Genomic DNA, 23,104 nt, shown 5'->3' on the forward strand with positions numbered 1-23,104 from the left:
GTAAATTATTTTTAAGCAAATCAGTAAAGAATTATGTATGAGAATAACTATTTTTTTTCCTGGGCCTTTTAATGATAAATCATGTTCTGTAGGTAATTACATACAGCTATATATAGCTGGAAATACAATGGCTTTTGTAAGATAATATTTAGCAAAGTTACTTGTATTATTGCTTAAGCTTTCTATCTTAAAAGCTGATAGTTTAAGCAAAGCCGCTCAGCCATGTCTGACTCTTTGCGACCCCATGAATCGCAGCACACCAGGCCTCTCTGTCCATCACCAACTCCCAGAGGTCACTCAGACTCACGTCCATTGAGTCAATGATGCCATCCAGCCATCTCATCCTCTGTCGTCCCCTTCTCCTCCTGCCCCCAATCCCTCCCAGCATCAGAGTCTTTTCCAATGAGTCAACTCTTCACATGAGGTGGCCAAAGTACTGGAGTTTCAGCTTTAGCATCATTCTCATTAGTTATCTCTTTTATACCCTAGTAGTGTGTATATACCTACCATATGGCACAGGGAACTCTACTCAGTGCTCTGTGGTGACCTAAATGGGAAAGAAATCCAGGAAAGAAGAGATATTGTACACATATAGCTGATTCACTTTGCTATACAGCAGACACAAACACAGCATTGTATAGCAACTATACTCCAATAAAACTTAATAAACAAATTAAAATGAGCAGAGAAGTTGTAGACTAGTAGAAAATATTTTTTTTAAATGCATACATCTAAAGTTTAGTTTGGGATTAAATTGTAGATTAAAGTTTAGCATTTCAAAGTTCATTTGCATTTCATAAGACTACAGTTTCAAACTGAACTCAACTTCAAGCTTCAGTTTCAAACTCAACCAAGAGATTTAAGTTGCCAAACACCCTGATTAAGGATTTGGTCTTTACTCAACAACTAAATTTGAGACTAGGTTAACAGAATGCACTACACTCATTTCTATTTAACTTCCACTTACTCAGCAGATAAAGAATCTGCCTATAATGCAGGAGACGTGGGAGACGCAGGTTTGATCCCTGGGTCAGGAAGGTCCACTGGAAGAGGAAATGGCAGCCCACTCCAGTATTCTTGCCTGGGAAATCCCACGGACAGAGGAGCCATGCAGGCTACAGTCCAGGAAGGTCGCAAAGAGTCGAACACGACTGAGTGACTAAGTACGCCTGCTTCCTCTCCAGATCAGAATTTGGCCTTTTGTTAAAGCATATTTGCATTATGAAACTCAAAACACACACACACACACACACACACACACACACACAGGAATAATTACAAATACCTTCACTTTTCATTAGTTTCCACAACTTTAATCATATTCCATAGCATTCATCTCTATTAAGATTTTATATTTCCAAAACTGAGTCGAAATTTGAAAATGAAATGCCATATGAAGACGTTTTATTATCTTCAAAATAATACATCCTTGATTTCAGAATTAAAAGGTATATATTTCCCAGTACTGATTATTTAAGATTTACAGAATTTCCTTCTCAGAATATCAATATATTCATTTATATAGAAATATCTGGACCTCTGAAGACTCAAGAAAAGGGTTTTGAATTGCTTTTTTTTTTCACTATTCCACTACTTCTTAAGGCATAGTCATTTTTATTTTATGTAATATGTCCCTGAGAAATCATTATGCGCTTTTGAAGGATGAAAAAAATGCAAAAAGGAATAGTCAGGAGGCTTTGTCTGATATGAGTTTAAAATTGTTCATTCTCAATAAAGTCTATCAGCAAGAAAGATTATGACCTTATATTAAAAGCAGGAGGAACAAAGGTTTTGATTTCGTTTATATTCTAATTCTCTGGCAGCTGATAAATATTTTAACTGCATCCTCCAAGACAGCATTATGCCATGTACAAAATTATTTTAACTAGTTATGAAAAGTAGCAATTAATTACATAAGCTTTCCACTCAGAACAGTTTAGTGGGAAAAAAAAAGCTGTCTCTTAGTAAAAGAAGATGGACCTTAGAACCAACGGACCTGAATTATAGTCACAGTCCTCCCTTTGAGAACATAGTTTCACTTCTTTCAATTATTATTTGCAGATCTGCAAAATGAAAATAATAACATCCTTCTCATAAACATCAATGATGAATATACAAAACTGATCTGAAGAGTTGCTTCAAAAATAGTAGCTATCATTATCCAACTAGCAATTTTTAATAACACATTCATTTTGCCTTAAAAACTGCTAGTTGGATAATGATAGCTACTATTCTTTATTTTTATTATTATTATCAATTATTATTTTATATTATTATTTGTTCATTCCCTATGTTTTTAGCAGAGACCTAGTATGGATAGTAGATGCTGAAATTATGACTCTGAGTAAAATAAGAAATCTCTGTCCTCCTGGACTTACATTCTAACAGAAAACAAAGCCATTTTAAAAATCACTGGAGTGATAAACTGTTGAGCAAACAAAGCATCATGGTGAGCTGAGGTGGAGGGAAATGAGAAGATAGCTTTCAATAAGGTGGTTGGAGAAGACTTCTCTGAGTGGTGACACCTGAACAGAGTCATGAAGGGTGAGAAGGAGCCAGTGTAGGCCTGAGAGGACAGCCCAGATGCTTAGGGCAGGCAAGCAGGCTGTCTGAGGCAAGGGATCCCTGGGACATTTATCTACCATGGAGAGGCCAAGCAGGCTGAGACAGCTGGAGTGAACTGAGGAGCAAGGCAGGAGCCATATCCTATGGAGAGTCGCTAGCTGTAGTGAGGAGAGGAATAAGGCACCACTGGACTAATGAAATGTAAATTAAAAAAAACTTTTTCTAGGTGGCTATTACACATACTAACAAGAGAGATATAGGTGCTAGATGAACAGTAGTCAACTGAATGGTGAGGCGTAGGTGGAATATATTTAGAAGCTAGGGCTGATGAGGTGAGAAAAAAAAATGAATCGAGAAAAAAAAAAGAAGAAGAAGAAGAAAGACCACTACTTTTTGGCTCATGCACTTGCGAGGCAATGGTACCATCAGTTCAGTTCAGATCAGTCGCTCAGTCGTGTCCGACTCTTTGCGACCCCATGAATCGCAGCATGCCAGGCCTCCCTGTCCATCACCAACTCCCGGAGTTCATTCAAACTCAACGTCCATCGAGTCAGTGATATCATCCAGCCATCTCATCCTCTGTCGTCCCCTTCTCCTCCTGCCCCCAATCCCTCCCAGCATCAGAGTCTTTTCCAATGAGTCACCTCTGCATGAAGTGGCCAAAGTACTGGAGTCTCAGCTTCAGCATCATTCCCTCCAAAGAACACCCAGGACCAATCTCCTTTAGAATGGACTGGTTGCATCTCCCTGCAGTCCATGGGACTCTCAAAAGTCTTTCATACTTTGGTTCAAAAAAGTGAAAGGGGAGGTGTGTTTGAGGACACAAGTCAAGAGTTAGGAATGGATAAAGAAGTGTGGTGTATCAATACAATGGAATATTGCATTCATGCTAAGTCACTTCAGTCATGTCCAACTCTTTGTGATCCTGTGAACTGTAGCCAAGCTCCTCTGTCCATCAGATTCTTTAGGCAAGAATATTGGGGTGGGCTGTCATGCCCTCCTCCAGGGGATCTTTCTGACCCAGGGATCAAACACATGTCTTTTATGTTTCCTGCATTGGCAGATAGGTTCTTCCCACTAGTGCCACCACAGTAAGTGTTAGTCGCTCAGTCGTGCCCGACTCTTTGCAACCCCATGGACTGCAGCTCTCCAGGCTCCCCTGTCCATGAGATTTTCCAGTCAATGATACTGGAGTGGGTTGCCATTTCCTTCACCAGGGGATTTCCCCAACAGAGGGATCGAACCCAGGTCTCCTGCATTGCATGCAGATTCTTTATTGAGTGAGCTACAAGGGAAGCCCAGTGCCACCACATTACTCACACATGAAAATGAAAAATAATGCCACTTGCAGCAACATTGATAGACCTAGCATATATCATGCTAAGTGAAGTCAGACAGAGAAAGACACATGATACTGCTTATATGTGGAATTTAAAACAAAAAGCTACAAATGAACTTATTTACAAAATAGGAAAAGACCCCCAGACATAGAAAACAAAGTTGTGGTTACCAAAAGAGAGAAGGGGGAGATAAATTAGGAGTCTGGGGTTAAGATATATACACTATTGTATATAAAATAGATAACAATGAGGATTTACTCTATAGCACAGGGACTTCTGGGCTTCCCTGGTGGCTCAACAGTAAAGACTCCACCTACATTGCAGGAGCTGCAGGAGACAGGGGTTTGATCCCTGGCTCAGGAAGATCACCTCGAGGAGGGCATGGCAACCCATTCCGGTATCTTGCCTGGGAAATCCCATGAACAGAGGAGCTTGACAGGCTACAGACCATGGCGTTGCAAAGAGCTGGACACGACTGAAGCAACTTAGCACTCAATATTTTGTAATAACCTATAAGGCAAAAAAACTGAAAAAGTATATTTAGATATAAAACTGAATCACGGTGCTGTATACCTGCAACTAACACAGCATTTTATATCAACTCTACTTCAAATTAAAAAAAAAAAGAGTTCTGTTTTGGGCATGTAAAATTTAAGATACTGTTAAGACAGTCAGGTGAAGATACAAAGGAAGCAAGTGGATATTTGTATCCACCATCATTATTGGGCTTCCATTTATCTCAAATATTTCTATATATTTTCATGTGGAAAATCTTGATTCCTGGTGCAAACACTCAAGTTTGTTGAAGTGATCTTTGATTATAATTCTCTCAAGCAATTTTACTTGTAGAAAGCTCTTCTGAGCTCTATTCCCTTTAGAGGAATTTCTTAAGTTTCAAAGGTATCTGTCTGAACCATTCTGAATCTTCCTCAGATCAGGAGATGTGCAATATCTTAGTAGGAGTATGACATATGGCAGTGCCACTCATGAAGCACCCACCGAAGTTTCTGTAGTCTTCTGGATTTTCCTGGCATATTCAAGAAGTGGGGTTGTACCAGATGCCCCAAAGGAGGATGCAGCAAACTTTGGCTCACAGGCCAAATCCAAGCCCCATCTATTTTTGTAATTAAAATGTAATGGGAATATTGCCATACCTATTCTTTAGATATTACATATGGCTGTATTCACACTACAATAGCAAAGGCTGAATAGTTGCTAGACTTATGGCCCACAAACCTTAAATACTACCTGTCCCTTTAAGAGAGAGTTGACTGACCCCTGCTCTGAAGTTTCTTCTGTTCAGGAAGCCTCATGATTTGGTGACTTGAGGAAAGTAAATCAGAAATGAACTAAAATCTCTATGCATTTACCACCTGAAACAATTGTGAGAGTAGATATTTGATATTCAATGTTTAATTTTAGCAATTTTCTTTTTTTTTTATGCTCTAAAGCTGAGACTCAGAGTTCAGTCAAAGCAACAGAAACACCAGGTAAGTTCATTTTTCTTTTCTCTGAGAATACTCCTGAGTAAAATCCCAAGAAGGAGACAAAGTAGATCAATCAGTTTGAGGACAGAGTGAAATAGTATAAAAGAAAATATTACCTGGCAACTAAAATATTTAGGAAACCTTGTGTTTAAAAAAAAAAAATGCAGACAAGGAGAATGTGCAACAGTGTGTGTGAGTGCTCTGGGGCCTGGGTTAGCGGAACCAGCTCTGGGAAGTGCACAGAGCTTGTGGAATTTTCCTCTCCCCAGAACCTACTGTTCCTGGTCTGTTTGTGTGGTCAGCATGCCCTCTCCCAAAATATAGGGTGTGCTTTTGCTGTCATCTCCACTCTCTAACAAAGCCTGGTCCTGGCATCCAAAGAGATGAATTCATAAACCACAGTTAACAGTCTAAAATGCTATCACTTTGAGAAGCACTCACGCTTTGCCATCCTTAGTTTTAAGCTGAAAAAAATTTGGATGATGAAGCAATGGAAATTGGAGAAGATTATTGGCAGAGGAAAATGGTCATGTTAAATCTTCATACTGTTTTGAAATTGTAATTATTTCGAGATTTTTATTTTCCTAACTCCTGTCTGGTGCGTGCATAAGTGGCAAGTCTCTTAGGTTATCAATATTAACCACCTTTGCTACATACAAAATGAGAAATGTGTGAAATAAACCCAGGAGATCATGAAACTTTTTTTTTTTTTTTTTTGGACCAGAGAAAGATTTACTGCAGGGCTGAGCAAGAACAGGTGGCTGGGAAATACAGAGATCATGTAACTTTTTTTAAAAAATGGAAAAATAAAGCCATGAATATTATGAGTGACTCTAATAACATTTTCACAGCAAATGTCCTAAACAGTCATCATGGTCTACCCTTAAGAATTAGAAATGGGAGTTATATGCTTTTAAATTTAAATTATTTATCTTCTATATAACATATCAAATAATAAAGGAAGTTATTTTTATATTGTTAACTTTCTCTATTTCACCTCATCATTGTACTTTTTATCCTTTATTTCCATCTACACAATCTAGAAATGCATTGGAAAAAGCCTTGGGAAAAACAAAACATAAAAATAGTGCATCCAGGCAAAGAGGGCAGGTTTGCGTTGGCTGATGCTTTGCACTGTTCCGGAGAAATCCTGTCCCCTGTTTCATGGATTGGTTATCAAGAAGGAGTTACAGATGGAGGAGAACCGGGAGGCTGCCAAATTGTCAGCTCTTTTTAAGGAGAGACCAAAGCATCTTTTATTTTGTTTAAAAGATAGTATTAACAAAATTCCAGCTTTACCTACAATTGATTTTTACATGTAATGAAAAGCACATTTAGATTTTAATTTTGAGTTATGGAAACTAATTCTCCTAAAATAGATAATAGACAAACCATTGATTTGAACAGTGAATTAGAAAGAAATAAGGCTGATTCTATCAACTGCAAGAAAGGTCAGCCTTAAACTTCAGATATATGGTAGGGCTAAAGCCTAAATCCAGGAGAAGGCAATGGCACCCCACTCCAGTACTCTTGCCTGGAAAATCCCATGGACAGAGGAGCCTGGTAGGCTGCACAGAGTCGAACATGACTGAAGCGACTTAGCAGCAGCAGCAACAGCAGCAGCAAAGCCTAAATCCAGGTTCACTCAAAAAAAATCAACAAATATCCCCCATCTCCTTAAAATGATTAGTATTTTTCTTTTAGGTAATGTTGAGGTAAGCATCTAGCCCAAGAAATTTTCAGCAATGCTTCCTTCTAGTAAACATGAGCTAATACACATTTAGTCTTTGAGTAGAACATTCATAGCGCTCATTTGATATTTTCTTTCACATAATGCATCTGGCTTTAATTTCCATGAAAAATTGTGTTTTTATCACTCTCTTCAAAAATTATTATTAAGGGTCTAGAAATTGGTACTTGTTTTATGTAGGATCTCTTTTTGGAATTCAGAATAGGCAACTGTATATAAAATGTGAATTATAAGCAATTATATGCAGATATGGACTTCCCTGTGGGCTAACATGGTAAAGAATCTGCCTGCAATGCAGGACACCCAGGGTCAATGCCTGAGTTGGGAAGATTCCTTGGAGAAGGGAATTTATATCCATTCCAGTATTCTTACATGGAGAATTCCATGGACAGAGGAGCCTGGCAGGCTAGAGTCAATGGGGTTGCAAAGAATCAGATACAACTGAGCAACTAATGCTTTCTTTTTCTTTTCTATATGTAGATACAACATTCAATTTTATATAATAAAAATACAGGAAAGGTAGTCACAGTTAGATGGGCGTGATTGATCAAGGTCAGAAGACATGTCCATTCATTTCATTCAGTAGGGCAAAGTTTGCATGAATGGACAGCTGTGTTCAGTAATGCTAGGCATGAAGAAGAATTCACACCCAATATCTAAAACATGTGGGAGAGTAAAATTTCAACTGCCCACTGTAACATACCTGGTAAGATTCCAAGTTTAGTATAATCCCCTGCTAAATATGCAGTAGGATATATTCAACCAATCACTGCTAACCGAGACATTCAGTCTTTGTTCTGTTCCATCACATATAGCACTAGCTAAGATTTTGAGTGATACATGGAGCCTGCCATGAAGGGTTACTAAAGACTAGTCAATATAATAAATAACGATAATAACTCCAGCAGTCATATAGGTATAAAGTGATGTGTCATTGATAAGCCTCAGATAATATTATATTAGGATCAGAGGAGGAAAAGAATTTTTTTCCCTTTATCTGTATCATACACTGGGTGAGATAAAAGCAGTTTAAGAAAAATGAGAAACAGGTTCATGAAAAAAGTGGTCTTCTAGCTGCCAGATTTTTGTGCCTACTTGATTTTTAGCTCTGAGTTCAGAGCTAACGAGGATATAGAAAGACCCACTAAAAAGTCATGAAAGACTGTTTATTCCCTAGAGATATATGCAGACATTATGTGGCCATTACAATAATTTAAAGCAATAATAGAATTCACTTTTGTTTAGCCTTATCATTTTCCCACAGACAGGCAGAGCTAATAACTTGTCCTTGAAAATTAACCTCTTGATTTCTTTGTAAGAGATCTCAGCTCGAAGAAAAATGGACCAATATGCCTCAATATATTTGGAAAGGAATAAACCATTCGCCTATAATTTCCTGAAAATACAACTATATTTGTCCAGGTTTTCCAGAGAAGCAGAACAAAGAGAATATACATATATAAATATGTATTTATATAAACATATGGAAATCTCTAGAGAGATGTATTATAAAGAATTGGCTCAACGCATTACAGAGTCGGAGAAGTCCCAAGACCTCAGCTGGCAAACGAGGCCCAGAAGCAGGGAGAGTGCATGGTGCAGTTCTAGTCCCAGTCCAAAGTGCTGAGACCAGAAGAGCAGATGGTGCAAGTTCCAGGCTGAAAGCTGGAAAGCTCAAGATCCAAGAAGAGGCAGTAGCTCAGTTCAAAGGCATGGAAACATTGATATCCCAGCTTAAGGCAATCAGGCAGAAAGAATTCCTTCTTACTCCAGGGAGCCTTTCTGTTTGTGTGTGCGTGCATGCTCAGTCATGTCCACCTCTTTGCGACCCCATACAGGCCTTCAACTGATTGGATGAGAGCCACCCTAATGGAGGTAATATATTTCACTCATCTACTGATTTGAATATTAATCTCATCCAAAAACACATTCACAGGCACACCCAGAATAATGCTTGACCAATACCTGAGAGGCAAGTTCAATCCTTGGGTTGGGAAAAATCCCCTGGAGAAGGAAATGGCAACCCACTCCAGTATTCTTGCCTGGGAAATTCCATGGACAGAGGAGCCTGCTGGGCTACGGTCCATGGGGTCACAAAGAGTCAGGCACAACTTTGTCACTGAACAACCATATCAAATATCTAAGAACCCCATAGCCAAGTCAACACAAAAAATTAATCATCACAGCATTCTCATTGTGACCAGCACAGCTTGTGAAAAATCTTGTACACATCTTTAGTTTCTCAACTGTGTTTCAGGACCTCAGTTGTTTTTTAGACATTAACTTTTTTATTGAAAATCAGAAGCTAGTACGGACAACTGCCATCAAAACTGACTACTGGCCTTTGGAAAGGAGGATTCTCTGTCGTGGTTCATTCATTGTACTTGACATCTTATGCAATGCCTGGAGTTGGTTACTGGCAAATTCATATAATGTGAAACACGAACTATTTTATACAGATGATTACTTACCTGAATATTCTAACTTTGAATGATAGAATCTTGATACTATTGTTCAGTTAGAATGTACTCAAACTAGAAATATAGCCATAGCAAATGATATTCTGAGTTGTTTTAGTAACTTGGAAATTTTGTGATGTTTAAAAATTAGTTGAGAAGAAAATAACTCAGTTATGGAATGAGAAATAGAAATTAGCTTTGGGCCTGGCATAAGCTTCCACTTGGGAAATTATATGAACCTATAAATCTAGGTATGGCTAAGTGGTTTCTCCACTGGTTCAAGGATCTGATAAGTCTCTGAGAAGTGCTCAACCCTGTTCTTGAGACTCTGTAGTCTACACTGAACGGTCATAAAAACTCACAATCTTGGACTTCCCTTGTGGCGCAGTGAATAAGAACCCACTTGACAAAGCAAGGGCACAGGTTTGATCCCTGGTCCTGGAAGATTCCTCATGCTATGAAGGAACTAAATCCCATATGCCACAACCACTGAGCCTGAGCTCTGGACACCATGAGCCACGACTCTGGAAGCCTACACCTGGAGCCTGGGCTCTGCAACAAGAGAAGCCACCTCTATCAGAAGCCACCTCTATCAGAAGCCACCTCTATCAGAAGCCTCTGCATCACAACAAAGATTATCCTCCTCTCACCGCAGCTAGAGGAAGTCTGAGAGCAGCAAGGAAAACCCAGCACAGCTGAAAAACAAACAAGCAAACAAAAACCTCAATCTCAACTCACTTAAAGAACCAACACATTTCAACAATATTGCTAAGGATGTGAGCTCCTCCAGTAAACTCTACTATGTGCTCTCTTTTAATACATCAGGAAGAATTCTCTCTGTCTCCTTGTATGTTTGTGCAGAGTCTGGTCTGGCCACTGAAGAAAGAGAGGTTTAGTTTCTCTTGGTATAAAGAAACCTCTTGACTGGAGAATAAATTGAAATAGGTGATATTTCATGTAGTAAAAATAAAGATGCGCTTATAACTCATTGTTACTGAGCGGCAGCAGCTTAGGCAGCATAGAGTCGTGGTTGACAGACCAGAGTCTAGAGTCTACATTCAAACCCTGGCTCTGTGTGACTTTGGGCAAATTATTTAAGCTCTCTGGGTTTTAGCTTCCATTATATGAAATGATAATATTATTAATACAGTACTGAGTATGAAGGCCTTAGAGCAATGCATGGCACATAGTGTCCCATCAGTTCTGTTCAGTTCAGTTCAGTCACTCAGTTGTGTCCGACTTTTTGTGACCCCATGGACTGCAGCATGCCAGGCTTCCCTGTCCATCACCAACTCCCAGAGCTTCCTCAAACTCATGTCCATTGAGTCGGTGATGCCATCCAACCATCTTATCCTTTGTTGTCCCCTTCTCCTCCTGCCTTCAATTTTTCCCAGCATTGGAGTCTTTTAAAATGAGTCAGTTCTTCACATTAGGTGGCCAAATTATTGAGTTTCAGTTTCAACATCAGTCCTTCCTTCCAGTGAATATTCAGGACTGATTTCCTTTAGGACGGACTGGTTGGATCTCCTTCTAGTCCAAGGGACTCTCAAGAGTCTTCTCCAACACCACAGTTCAAAAGCATGTCTAGGTTGCTATGAAGATATGCTTTATAGCTTTATAAAGTGACATTGTACAGGAGACAGGGATCAAGACCATCCCCAAGAAAATGAAGTGCAAAAAAGAAAAATGGCTGTCTGAGAAGGCCTTACAAATAGCTGTGAAAAGAAGGGAAGTGAAAAGCAAAGAAGAAAAGTAAAGATATACCCACTTGAATGCAGAGTTCCAGAGAAGAGCAAGGATATGCTGTCTAGGTTGGTCATAGCTTTATAATATGCTGTCTAGGTTGGTCATAGCTTTTCTTCCAAGGAGCAAGCATCTTTTTAATTTCATGGCTGCAGTCATCATCTGCAGTGGTTTTGAAGTCCCCCAAAATAGTCTGTCACTGTTTCCATTGTTTCCCCATCTATTTGCCATAAAGTGATGGGACCAGATGCCATGATCTTAGTTTTCTGTATGTTGAGCTTTAAGCCAATCTTTTCACTCTCCTCTTTAACTTTCATCTAGACTCTCTTCAGTTCTACACTTTCTGTCATAAGGGTGGTGTCACCTGTGTATCTGAGGTTTTTGATATTTCTACAGGCAATCTTGATTCCAGCTTGTGATCATCCAGCCCAGCATTTCTCATGATGTACTCTGCATATAAGTTAAATAAGCAGGGTGACAATATACAGCCTTGACATACTCCTTTACTGATTTGGAACAGGTCTGTTGTTCCATGTCCAGTTCTAACTGTTGCTTCCTGACCTGCATGCAGGTTTCTCAAGAGGCAAGCCAGGTGGTCTGTGTTTCCATCTCTTGGAGAATATTCCACAGTTTGTTGTGATCCACACAGTCAAAGGCTTTGGCATAGTCAGTAAAGCAGAAGTAAATATTTTTCTGGAACTCTCTTGTTTTTTCAGTGATTCAACAGATGTTGGCAATTTGATCTTTGGTTCCTCTGCCTTTTCTAAAACCAGCTTGAACATCTGGAATTTCATGGTTCACATACTGTTGAAGCCTGGCTAGAAAATTTTGAGCATTACTTTGCTAGCATGTGAAATGAGTGCAATTGTGCAGTAGTTTGAGCATTCTTTGGCATTGCCTTTCTTTGGGATTGGAATGAAAACTGACCTTTTCCAGTCCTGTGGCCACTGCTGAGTTTTCCAAATTTGCTGGCATATTGAGTGCTGTACTTTCACAGCATCATCTTTCAGGATTTGAAATAGTGCCACTATAATTCCGTCACCTCCACTAGTTTTGTTCATAATGATGCTTCCTCAGGCCCACTTGACTTCACAATCCAGGGTGTCTGGCTCTAGGTGAGTGATCACACCATTGTGATCATCTGGGTCGTGAAGATCTTTTTTGTACAGTTCTTCTGTGTATTCTTGCCACCTCTTCTTAATATCTTCTGCTTCTGTTGAGTCCATACCATTTCTGTCTTTATTGAGCCCATCTTTGTATGAAATGTTCCCTTGGTATCTCTAATTTTCTTGAAGAGATGTCTGGTCTTTCCCATTCTATTGTTTTCCTCTATTTCTTTGCACTGATCACTGAGGAAGGCTTTTTTATCTCTCCTTGCTCTTCTCTGGAACTCTGCATTCAAGTGGGTATATCTTTACTTTTCTTCTTTGCTTTTCACTTCCCTTCTTTTCACAGCTATTTGTAAGGCCTTCTCAGACAGCCATTTTTCTTTTTTGCACTTCATTTTCTTGGGGATGGTCTTGATCCCTGTCTCCTGTACAATGTCACAAACCTCCATCCATAGTTTGTCAGGCGCTCTGTTTATCAGATCTAGTCCCTTAAATCTATTTCTCACTTCCACTGCATAATCATAAGGGATTTGACTTAGGTCATACCTGAATGGTCTAGTGGTTTTCCCTACTTTCTTCAATTTAAGGCTGAATTTGGCAATAAAGAGTTCATGATCTGAGCCACAGTCAGTTCTGGGTCTTGTTTTTGCTGACTGTATAGAGCTTCTCCATCTTTGGCTGCAAAGAATATAATCAGTCTGATTTTGGTATTGACCATCTGGTGATGTCCATGTGTAGAGTCTTTTCTTGTGTAGTTGGAAGAGGGTGTTTGCTCTGACCAGTGTATTTTCTTGGCAATACTCTATTAGCTTTTGCCCTGCTTCATTCTGTACTCCACGACCAAATTTGCCTGTTACTCCAGGTATTCTCGACTTCCTAGTTGTATATTAAAAAGCTTCTCGATGTTTTCAGGTCATATTATCCAAATTGTGAATTTAAGGTAAGACGATGCATATATTTGGGGAGAGACATGAGAACATTCTAAAACTTTCAGAATGCTGCAAAAAATTTCATTTATCTCATTGCTAATGATGCCATTAGCAATTAAAAGATGAACTCAACTAACTTAAAATCTCTTGGTTGCATGGCTTTATGAAAAGGAAATGGAAAGGGTTTTGAGTCATGCTTGCCTTATGTTTTAGCTCTTCCACTTCTTCTCAGAGGTGTTACCTCATCTCTGTGAGCCACAATATCTCCATTGTTTACAGTACAGAATAAAAATGTTTAAGAATAAGGTAAGTTAGTGTGTATGGAAGCAGTTAGCATGGTGCCCCATTTATTCTTTGTATATGTATATAATTTTCTGGAATATGATAACTATATTAAATCACAAAAGAAAAATACGTCTTCCTCCTATATATATTTCTACGGTTACTTAAAGTAAACAAATCTCTAGTCATGGTTACTATTGGGTTAGAGGGTGCTATTACCTCTGGTTAGTCATGCTGATGACCCAAAGCAAAGTGAAAGAAATTTGATATAAATTGTTTTTGCATAGCTTAAAGAGTACAAGTAGGTCAGAATGTTAAGGTCTGATGAGAGAAAAAATAAATTTTTATCATGTGAAGGCAGGAAAGTTTCTTTTAAATATTTTGCCCATTGAGTACATGGGATGTTCCATTAAGGGTGAAAATGCAGATTAGTGAAAGTGAAAGTGAAGTTGCTCATTCGTGTCTGACTCTTTGCGACCCCATGGACTGTAGCCCACCAGGTTCCTCCGTCCATGGGATTCTCTAGGCAAGAATACTGGAGTGGGTTGCCGTTTCCTTCTCCAGGAGAAGCTTCCCAACCCAAAGATCGAACCCAGGTCTCCAACATTGCAAGCAGATGCTTTAACCTCTGAGCCACCAGGGAAATCCGAAAATGCAGATTAGCAAGGACAAACTCTGGCTTAAAAGGAACCCTGATTAAAAAAAAAAAGACTCTAAAGTCTTAAAGCTAAAAGTCACCTTGGGGTTGAGGGAAAGAGTTACTTCTGAAAATTACATACAGGATATGCAGGTAAAGGAATAGCTGACTACAAAAGTAACATAATTTCAGAGAATCAAGTATAGAGGAATAGAGGAAATCTGTATTTTGTGAAGATAGTTTAACTCTGATATCAGAATTTAACATAGTTCAGTTCAGTTCAGTTCAGCCGCTCAGTCATGTCAGACTCTTTGTGACCCCATGAATCACAGCACGCCAGGCCTCCCTGTTCTTCATCATCTCCCGGAGTTCACTCAGACTCACGTCCATCGAGTCGGTGATGCCATCCAGCCATCTCATACTCTGTTGTCCCCTTCTCCTCTTGCCCCCAATCCCTCCCAGCATCAGAGTCTTTTCCAATGAGTCAACTCTTCGCATTAGGTTGCCAAAGTACCGGAGCTTCAGCTTTAGCATCATTCCTTCCAAAGAAATCCCAGGGTTGATCTCCTTCACAATGGACTGGTTGGATCTCCTTGCAGTCCAAGGGACTCTCAAGAGTCTTCTCCAACACCACAGTTCAAAAGCATCAATTCTTTGGTGCTCAGCCTTCTTCACAGTCCAACTCTCACATCCATACATAACCACAGGAAAAACCATAGCCTTGACTATATGGACCTTAGTCTGCAAAGTAATGTCTCTGCTTTTGAAAATACTATTTAGGTTGGTCATAACTTTTCTTCCAAGGAGTAAGAGTCTTTTAATTTCATGGCTGCAGTCACCATCTGCAGTGATTTTGGAACCCCAAAAAATAAAGTCTGACACTGTTTCTACTGTTTCCCCATCTCTTTCCCATGAAGTGATGGGACCGGATGCCATGATCTTCGTTTTCTGAATGTTGAGCTTTAAGCCAACTTTTTCACTCTCCTCTTTCACTTTCATCAAGAGTCTTTTTAGCTCCTCTTCACTTTCTGCCATAAGGGTGGTGTCATCTGCATGTCTGAGGTTATTGATATTTCTCCCGGCAATGTTGATTCCAGCTTGTATTTCTTCCAGTCCAGCATTTCTCATGATGTCCTCTGCATAGAAGTAAAATAAGCAGGGTGACAATATACAGCCTTGACCTACTCCTTTTACTGTTTGGAACCAGTCTGTTGTTCCATGTCCAGTTCTAGCTGTTGCTTCCTGACCTGCATACAGATTTCTCAAGAAGCAGGTTAGGTGGTCTGGTATTCCATCTCTCTCAGAATTTTCCACAGTTTATTGTGATCCAAACAGTCAAAGACTTTGGCCTAGTCAATAAAGCAGAAATAGATGTTTTTCTGGAAATTTCTTGCTTTTTCCATGATCCAGCGGATGTTGACAATTTAATCTCTGGTTCTTCTGCCTTTTCTAAACCCAGCTTGAACATCAGGGAGTTCACAATTCATGTATTGCTGAAGCCTGGCTAGGAGAATTTTGAGCATTACTTTACTAGCATGTGAGATGAGTGCAATTGTGCGGTAGTTTGAGCATTCTTTGGCATTGCCATTCTTTGGGATTGGAATGAAAACTGACCTTTTCCAGTCCTGCGGCCACTGCTAAGCTTTCCAAATTTGCTGGCATATTGAGTGCAGCACTTTCACAGCATCATCTTTCAGGATTTGAAACAGCTCAACTGGAATTCCATCACCTCCACTAGTTTTGTTCGTAGTGATGCTTTCTAAGGCCCACTTGACTTCACATTCCAAGATGTCTGGCTCTAGATCCACACACCAATTTTACTTACTACTCTTGGCATCAAAATCCTAACTTATTAAAATGCTAATTAATGATATAGTTGCAGAGACATTTCCCATCTCTAAAAAACTTAGCTTTGCTTACGTTTTTATTCTTTTAAAGTAAGTCAGGCTCTTCAGTATAAGAAGTGCTTGCTCCAGAAGATGTGCTGTATATACAATAGAATATTACTCAACGATAAAAACAAATGAAATAATGTCATTTGCCACAACATGGATGGGCCTAAGGATTATCATATTATGTGAAGTAAGTCAGATAGAAAGAGACAAATATCATATGGTATGATGTATATGTAGAATCTAAAAAAAAAAAAAAAAACCACCATACAAAGAAATTATCTGCAGAACAGTAGAGTCACAGATACAGGAAGCAAGCCTATGGTTACCAAAGGGACTAATGAAGGGTGTGGGGAGAGGTAAGTTAGAAATTTGGGATTAACATGTGCACACTCAGTTCAGTTCAGTTCAGTTCAGTCGCTCAATCGTGTCCGACTCTTTGCGACCCCATGAATCGCAGTACGCCAGGCCTCCCTGTCCATCGCCAATTCCTGGAGTTCACTCAGACTCACGCCCATCGAGTTGGTGATGCCATCCAGCCATCTCACCCTCTGTTGTCCTCTTTTCCTCCTGCCCCCAATCCCTCCCAGCATCAGAGTCTTTTCCAATGAGTCAACTCTTTGCATGAGGTGGCCAAAGTACTGCAGTTTCAGCTTTAGCATACTTCCTTCCAAAGAAATCCCAGGGCTGATCTCATTCAGAATGGACTGGTTGGACAGTACTATATATAAAATAGGTAACAACAAAGACCTACTGTGTAGCACAGGGAACTATACACAATATCTTGTAATGACCTATAATAGGAAAGAATCTGAAAAAGAATATATAATATTTGTATGTGTGTGTGTGTATGACTGAATCACCGTGCTGTACACTTGAGACTAAGACAACATTGTGAGTTAAATATATGTCAACATAAATAAATGAAATTAGAGGAAAAGCATTAAAAAAATAAAAGTGACCTCAAGGATCCTATTAGCATATTGCCTCTCAAAGCACAGGGTGGGACCAACTATACTCATAGCATTTATTGACTGAACTGCTGATGTGCCACTTACTTATATAATAGATCATATTCCACTGTGATAACAAAAGCCTAGAGTAAACCACGCTCTCCTTCCCTAAATGTCAGGATGCTCAGAATCAATTATTACAGCCAACATCAGCAACCGTATTGATGCTTGATATTAACTCTTAGAAGGAGCTTATTGTTTCTTCCACTTGCCATTGCTTTAATTTCTTATTTCTATTCATCTTATGCTATACATCATTGCTGCTGCTAAGTTGCTTCAGTCGTGTCCAACTCTGTACAACCCCATAGAATGCCTCCTACCAGGCTCCTCCGTCCCTGGGATTCTCCAGGCAAGAACATTGGAGTGGGTTGCCATTTCCTTCTCCAATGCATGAAAGTGAAAAGTGAAAGTGAAGTTGCTCAGTCATGTCTGACTCTTAGCGACCTCATGGACTATAGCCTACCAGGCTCCTCAGTCCATGGGATTTTCCAGGCAAGAGTACTGGAGTGGGGTGCCATTGCTAATATGTATCATTACTTAACTAAAATCAAAAGTTCAAGAAAGCCATAAGGGACTCCTCCAGCTCAAGTCCCTCCTCAGAGACGTCCACAGGTCCCAGGGGGAGGACTGCTTTCGTATCCTTACCAGGCTCAATCATTGGCTGGGAGCTGCCTGCAGGAAGTATGAAACCAGTAAAAACACAAGGATGGAATTCAGAGAGCAAGTGGAGATCCTCAGTCAAAATTTACACTATCAGTTGTTCACCTTTGATGACGCGCATTCTCATAGTCACCAGAGTGCCCTGGTACATCAATAAGATCTTCTGTCTTAAAAGCTTTCCATAATTTATCTAATAAGTCGCTTCAGTTGTGTCCAGCTCTTTGCAACCATATGGACTGTAGCCCGCCAGGCTCCTCTGACCATGGGATTCTCCAGACAAGAATACTGGCGTGAATTGCCGTGCTGTCCTCCAGAGGAGCTTCCCAACCCAGGGGAGTGAACCTGCATCTCTTTCTCTCCTGCATTGTCAGACTGGTTCTTTACCACTAGTGCCACCTGGCAAGAGCCAAATGTGTACCACTATCAGATGCCAATAGGGTAAATTTGGATATGCATTATTACAATAGACTTGACTCTGCAGGTCTCTATTACAACAGAGTTTGTTCCAAGGGTCTCTGCCTCAAACAGCCTGCTCCAAGTTCTAGCTTGAAGTTTGCAAACTAAATTTAAGTCATAACATATCAATAATTTGATATTGAATACAGTCAACAAAAGTAAATGTCTAAGAGCAAATTTATATCATCTAAGAGCACCACACACAAGTGTCTGCAGAGTCACATACCTGTATACTTAGAAAATCTGAGAAAATTAGATAAATTGACTTTGGTTGAAAGACACAACTCTCTAGGTGCCTAATCACAATATAACAATTGTACTTGTACTATAAATATTATATTATTATACTGTTATAAAATAATATGGGCTTCCCTGGTGGCTCAGATGGTAAAGAATCTGCCTGCTAATGGAGAACCCCATGTTTGATCCCTGGGTCAGGAAGATACCCTGGAGAAGAGAATGGTAACCCCCTCCAGTATTCTTGCCTGGAGAATTCCATGGACAAAGGAGACTGATTGGCTATAATCCATGGGGTTGCAAAGAGTCAGACACCACTGAGTAATTAACGCTTTCACTTTCATAAACTAATATATTAATATAATATAAACTAACATGTATATTACACTTCTATATTAATTATATATATAATAAACATATTAGTATCAACACTTCTAAAGAATTTTAATAATTTATTTTTATTCAATTAATTTTCACAACACTATGATGAATAAAAATTATAATCACAATGTTTTTATTTTGAAATCCAGTTTTATTATTAATTTTTCTGATCACAGAAATAGCACATGCTCAGAGTAAATATTTTTAAAATAATCTAGCTTTAGAGAAGTATATAATATTGTAGACAGTTAAAATACTCCATAAATGTTATCTATTATTCTCAGAATAATTTTTAACAATTTAGTATATCTTCTTGAATATTTTTAGATTCTTTGGTAACATTTATTACTAATACTGATATTTTATCAAATGCAAGATTAGAGTACATGTATTTTTAAACTTTATATTTTTTCACTTCAGTCAGTTCAGTTGTTACTCAGTCGTGTCCGACTCTTTGTGACCCCATGAATCACAGCACACCAGGCCTCCCTGTCCATCACCATCTCCCGGAATTCACTCAAACTCATGTCCATCGAGTCAGTGATGCCATCCAGCCATCTCATCCTCTTTCATCCCCTTCTCCTCCTGCCCCTAATCCCTCCCAGCATCAGAGACTTTTCCAATGAGTTCACTCTTTGCATGAGGTGGCCAAAGTATTGGAGTTTCAGCTTTAGTATCAGTCCTTCCTAAGAAAACCAAAGACTGATCTCCTTTAGAATCGACTAATTGGATCTCCTTGCAGTCCAAGGGACTCTCAAGAGTCTTCTCCAGCACCACAGTTCAAAAGCATCAATTCTTCAGTGCTCAGCCTTCTTCACAGTCTAACTCTCACATCCATACATGACCGCTGGAAAAACCATAGCCTTGACTAGACGGACCTTTGTTGGCAAAATAATGTCTCTGCTTTTGAATATACTATCTAGGTTGGTCATAACTTTCCTTCCAAGGAGTAAGCGTCTTTTAATTTCATGGCTGCAGTCACCATCTGCAGTGATTTTGGAGCCCCCAAAAATAAAGTCTGACACTGTTTCCACTGTTTCCCCATCTATTTCCCATAAAGTGATGGGACCGGATGATCTTTGTTTTCTGAATGTTGAACTTTAAGCCACCTTTTTCACTCTCCTCTTTCATTTTCACCAAGAGGCTTTTTAGTTCCTCTTCACTTTCTGCCATAAGGGTGGTGTCATCTGCTTATCTGAGGTTATTGATATTTCTCCCGGCAATCTTGATTCTAGCTTGTGCTTCTTCCAGCCCAGCGTTTCTCATGATGTACTCTGCATATAAGTTAAATAAGCAGGGTGACAATATACAGCCTTGACGTGTACTCCTTTCCCTATTTGGAACCAGTCTGTTGTTCCATGTCCAGTTCTAACTGTTGCTTCCTGACCTGCATAGATGTTTCTTAAGAGGCAGGTCAGGTAGTCTGGGATTCCCATCTCTTTCAGAATTTTCCACAGTTTATTGTGATCCACACAGTCAAAGGCTTTGGCATAGTCAATAAAGCAGAAATAGATGTTTTTCTGGAACTCTCTTGCTTTTTCCATAATCCAGTGGATGTTAGAAATTTGATCTCTGATTCCTCTGCCTTTTTTAAAACCAGCTTGAACATCTGGAAGTTCACGGTTCACCTATGGCTGAAGCCTGCCTGGCTTGGAGAATTTTGAGCTTTACTTTACTAGCGTGTGAGGTGAATGCTATTGTGTTTGAGGATTCTTTGGCATTGCCTTTCTTTGGGATTGGAATGAAAACTGACCTTTGCCAGTCCTGTGGCCACTGTTGAGTTTTCCAAATTTGCTGGCATATTGAGTGCAGCACTTTCACAGCATCATCTTCCAGGATTTGAAATAGCTCAACTGGAATTCCATCACCTCCACTAGCTTTGTTCGTAGTGATGCTTTCTAAGGCCCACTTGACTTCACATTCCAGGATGTCTGCCCTAAACAACTTTTTAGATGTGGAAACTCAGACACAGAGTTGAAGTGCCTTGCCTAAGATTCCACAGCAAGTAAGTGCTCAAGTCACATCTGAGTCAAGGGCCCAGTTCAGAATCGTGCTCTCAGCCATCCATGGCACCTCTCTTGTACCTCCTCTGCTGATAATGCTTTAGGAGTAACGTGGGATAATAGGAGTCTCAATGAGATCCTCAGAAGTCACCAGCTCTGCATGTATCATGGCTCCCTCCATGTTAATTGCAGAAAGAATCACATTAAACTGACAATTTATTAATTCAGCCAAGACCTGTCATTTTATCAGTGTGTTCATGCTAATGGACGGGGTTTCTCAAATTATAAGTTAATTCCCTTTAAGTGGGTCATGACTAATATTTTTTAAAATGAAGTAAAAGAGTTTAGAAAACACAAGAAGGCATTCAATGTAATAGAGGTGAAGTGTGTGTGTATGTGTGTGTGTGTGCTGATTTTTTAACTAAAGGTAGTCATTATAAGAAAAAAATTAAATATTTATTCAAGGAGCCATATCCCCTTTAAAAAATAATTAATTCTAGGGACTTCTGTGTTGGTCTAGTGGTTATGAATCCGCCTTCCAATGCATGGGATTCAGGTTTAATCCCTGGTTTGCCAACTAAAATCCCACATGCCACAGAGTGGGGCAACTACTGAGCCCCTGTGCCATGTGCCAAATAAATAAGTATTTTTTTAAAAGGGGTTAATCCTGTTGCCCACCTGTGGATCATTAGCAATAACAGCACTGGATAGTCAATACATTTTAAGTAGAAAAGCTTAGAGTTTCATCTGATCCAGATAGATTATACTCAGAAGTGTAGCCACCACTTAGCCTGCCTATGAGAAGATAATAAGGTAGAATGTGGAGTGTTGAAAATTAACCCTTGGGAAATCCCAGGAGGATTAATGCCTTTGGTTATTTAATCAGCTATCTTATTCTCTACCAACACAACCGAAAGAGCATTCATCTTTACTAGAACACTTGACACTGGTAAAAGCAGCTAAGTACCAAGCTTTCAGCTAGTTCCTACTCTTATCTTTAAAATTCCTTTTTCTGCCTGCTCAGTGCATAGCCTGACATTTTTCTTTGTTCTTATGGGCATATATCTAGCTTCCTCCCACAGATCTCTTGCATAGAAAGAACTGTACAGACTCTTAACATTTTTCTTCCCCCACGGATGTCAGAAACGCATAAGCATGCGGTGCGTGCTGGGCTGTGGGTGGCAAAGAGAGAAAGATCCCAGGCAGTCACAGGCAACATCTATTTCTTTTATGTACTTGTACATGACCTTCATATTCCTAAGGGGTATAAGAGATGACTCTTACATCATCTAAGGAGTCAGTTATACTTTATTGCATACCCGCTATAGTCAAAACTTTATGTGAATGGTGGGAATGATGGCCCTCACACTCCAGGAACTTGCAATGCACTATAGAGACAAGGCAAACAGGTGTGATTAAAAGATACTACTTCATACTTGAAGGAAAATAGAATGATTTTTCAAAATCTTTTCCAGATACAAATTACATTTTATTATAGATTCATGAGAATAAATGCTGTACACTTAGAAAACATTTAATTATCTATATTTCCTTGAAATTTTTTGAGATTTATGAATTTGGAATAATACATTTTTATTTATTATTTTTTTTGTTTGAGTCATTCTGATGAAAGATGGAAGATATTCACCTAAGCCAACAAATAGTGACAATCTAAAAATAACATTTTCCATGGAAAAAAGAGCAGTGGACATGCATCCAAGCAGCAGTTGCTCTAGAGAAACCAAACAAGTATAAATCACTGCTGTGCTTTCAAGATAAAAATGAAGGGATCTTCCATCAATTTTCCCCAGTTCTTCCAGTCAAAGCCTCCATTGCAATCTTTCTCTTTGACCAATAAAGAACACTATAAACTGCATTTCTTTTTTTTTTTTAATTTTTATTTATTTCTATTTTTTAAATTTTAAAATCTTTAATTCTTACATGCATTCCCAAACATGAACCCCCCTCCCACCTCCCTCCCCATAACATCTTTCTGGGTCATCCCCATGCACCAGCCCCAAGCATGCTGCATCCTGCGTCAGACATAGACTGGCGATTCAATTCACATGATAGTATACATGTTAGAATGTCATTCTCCCAAATCATCCGACCCTCTCCCTCTCCCTCTGAGTCCAAAAGTCCGTTATACACATCTGTGTCT

The 23,104-nt window shown here is 39.3% G+C and overlaps 1 protein-coding gene across 2 annotated transcripts in view; it reads left to right on the top strand.

The window, feature by feature from the left end:
• The window catches only part of EMCN (endomucin), a 130,674-nt gene that overhangs the window by 80,460 nt on the left and 27,110 nt on the right, over positions 1-23,104 (top strand). Inside the window, exon 4 of one of the 2 annotated variants that reach the window (XM_069593624.1) lies at positions 5,357-5,395. The exons of the other annotated variant lie outside the window; for it this stretch is intronic. Within the exon in view, the coding sequence (XP_069449725.1) occupies positions 5,357-5,395 (39 nt within the window). The remainder of the gene's footprint in view (positions 1-5,356; positions 5,396-23,104) is intronic. 2 annotated transcript variants of the gene reach the window in all.

Source organism: Ovis canadensis, chromosome 6, assembly GCF_042477335.2.
Source record: "Ovis canadensis isolate MfBH-ARS-UI-01 breed Bighorn chromosome 6, ARS-UI_OviCan_v2, whole genome shotgun sequence".
Classification (NCBI taxonomy): Eukaryota; Metazoa; Chordata; class Mammalia; order Artiodactyla; family Bovidae; genus Ovis; species Ovis canadensis.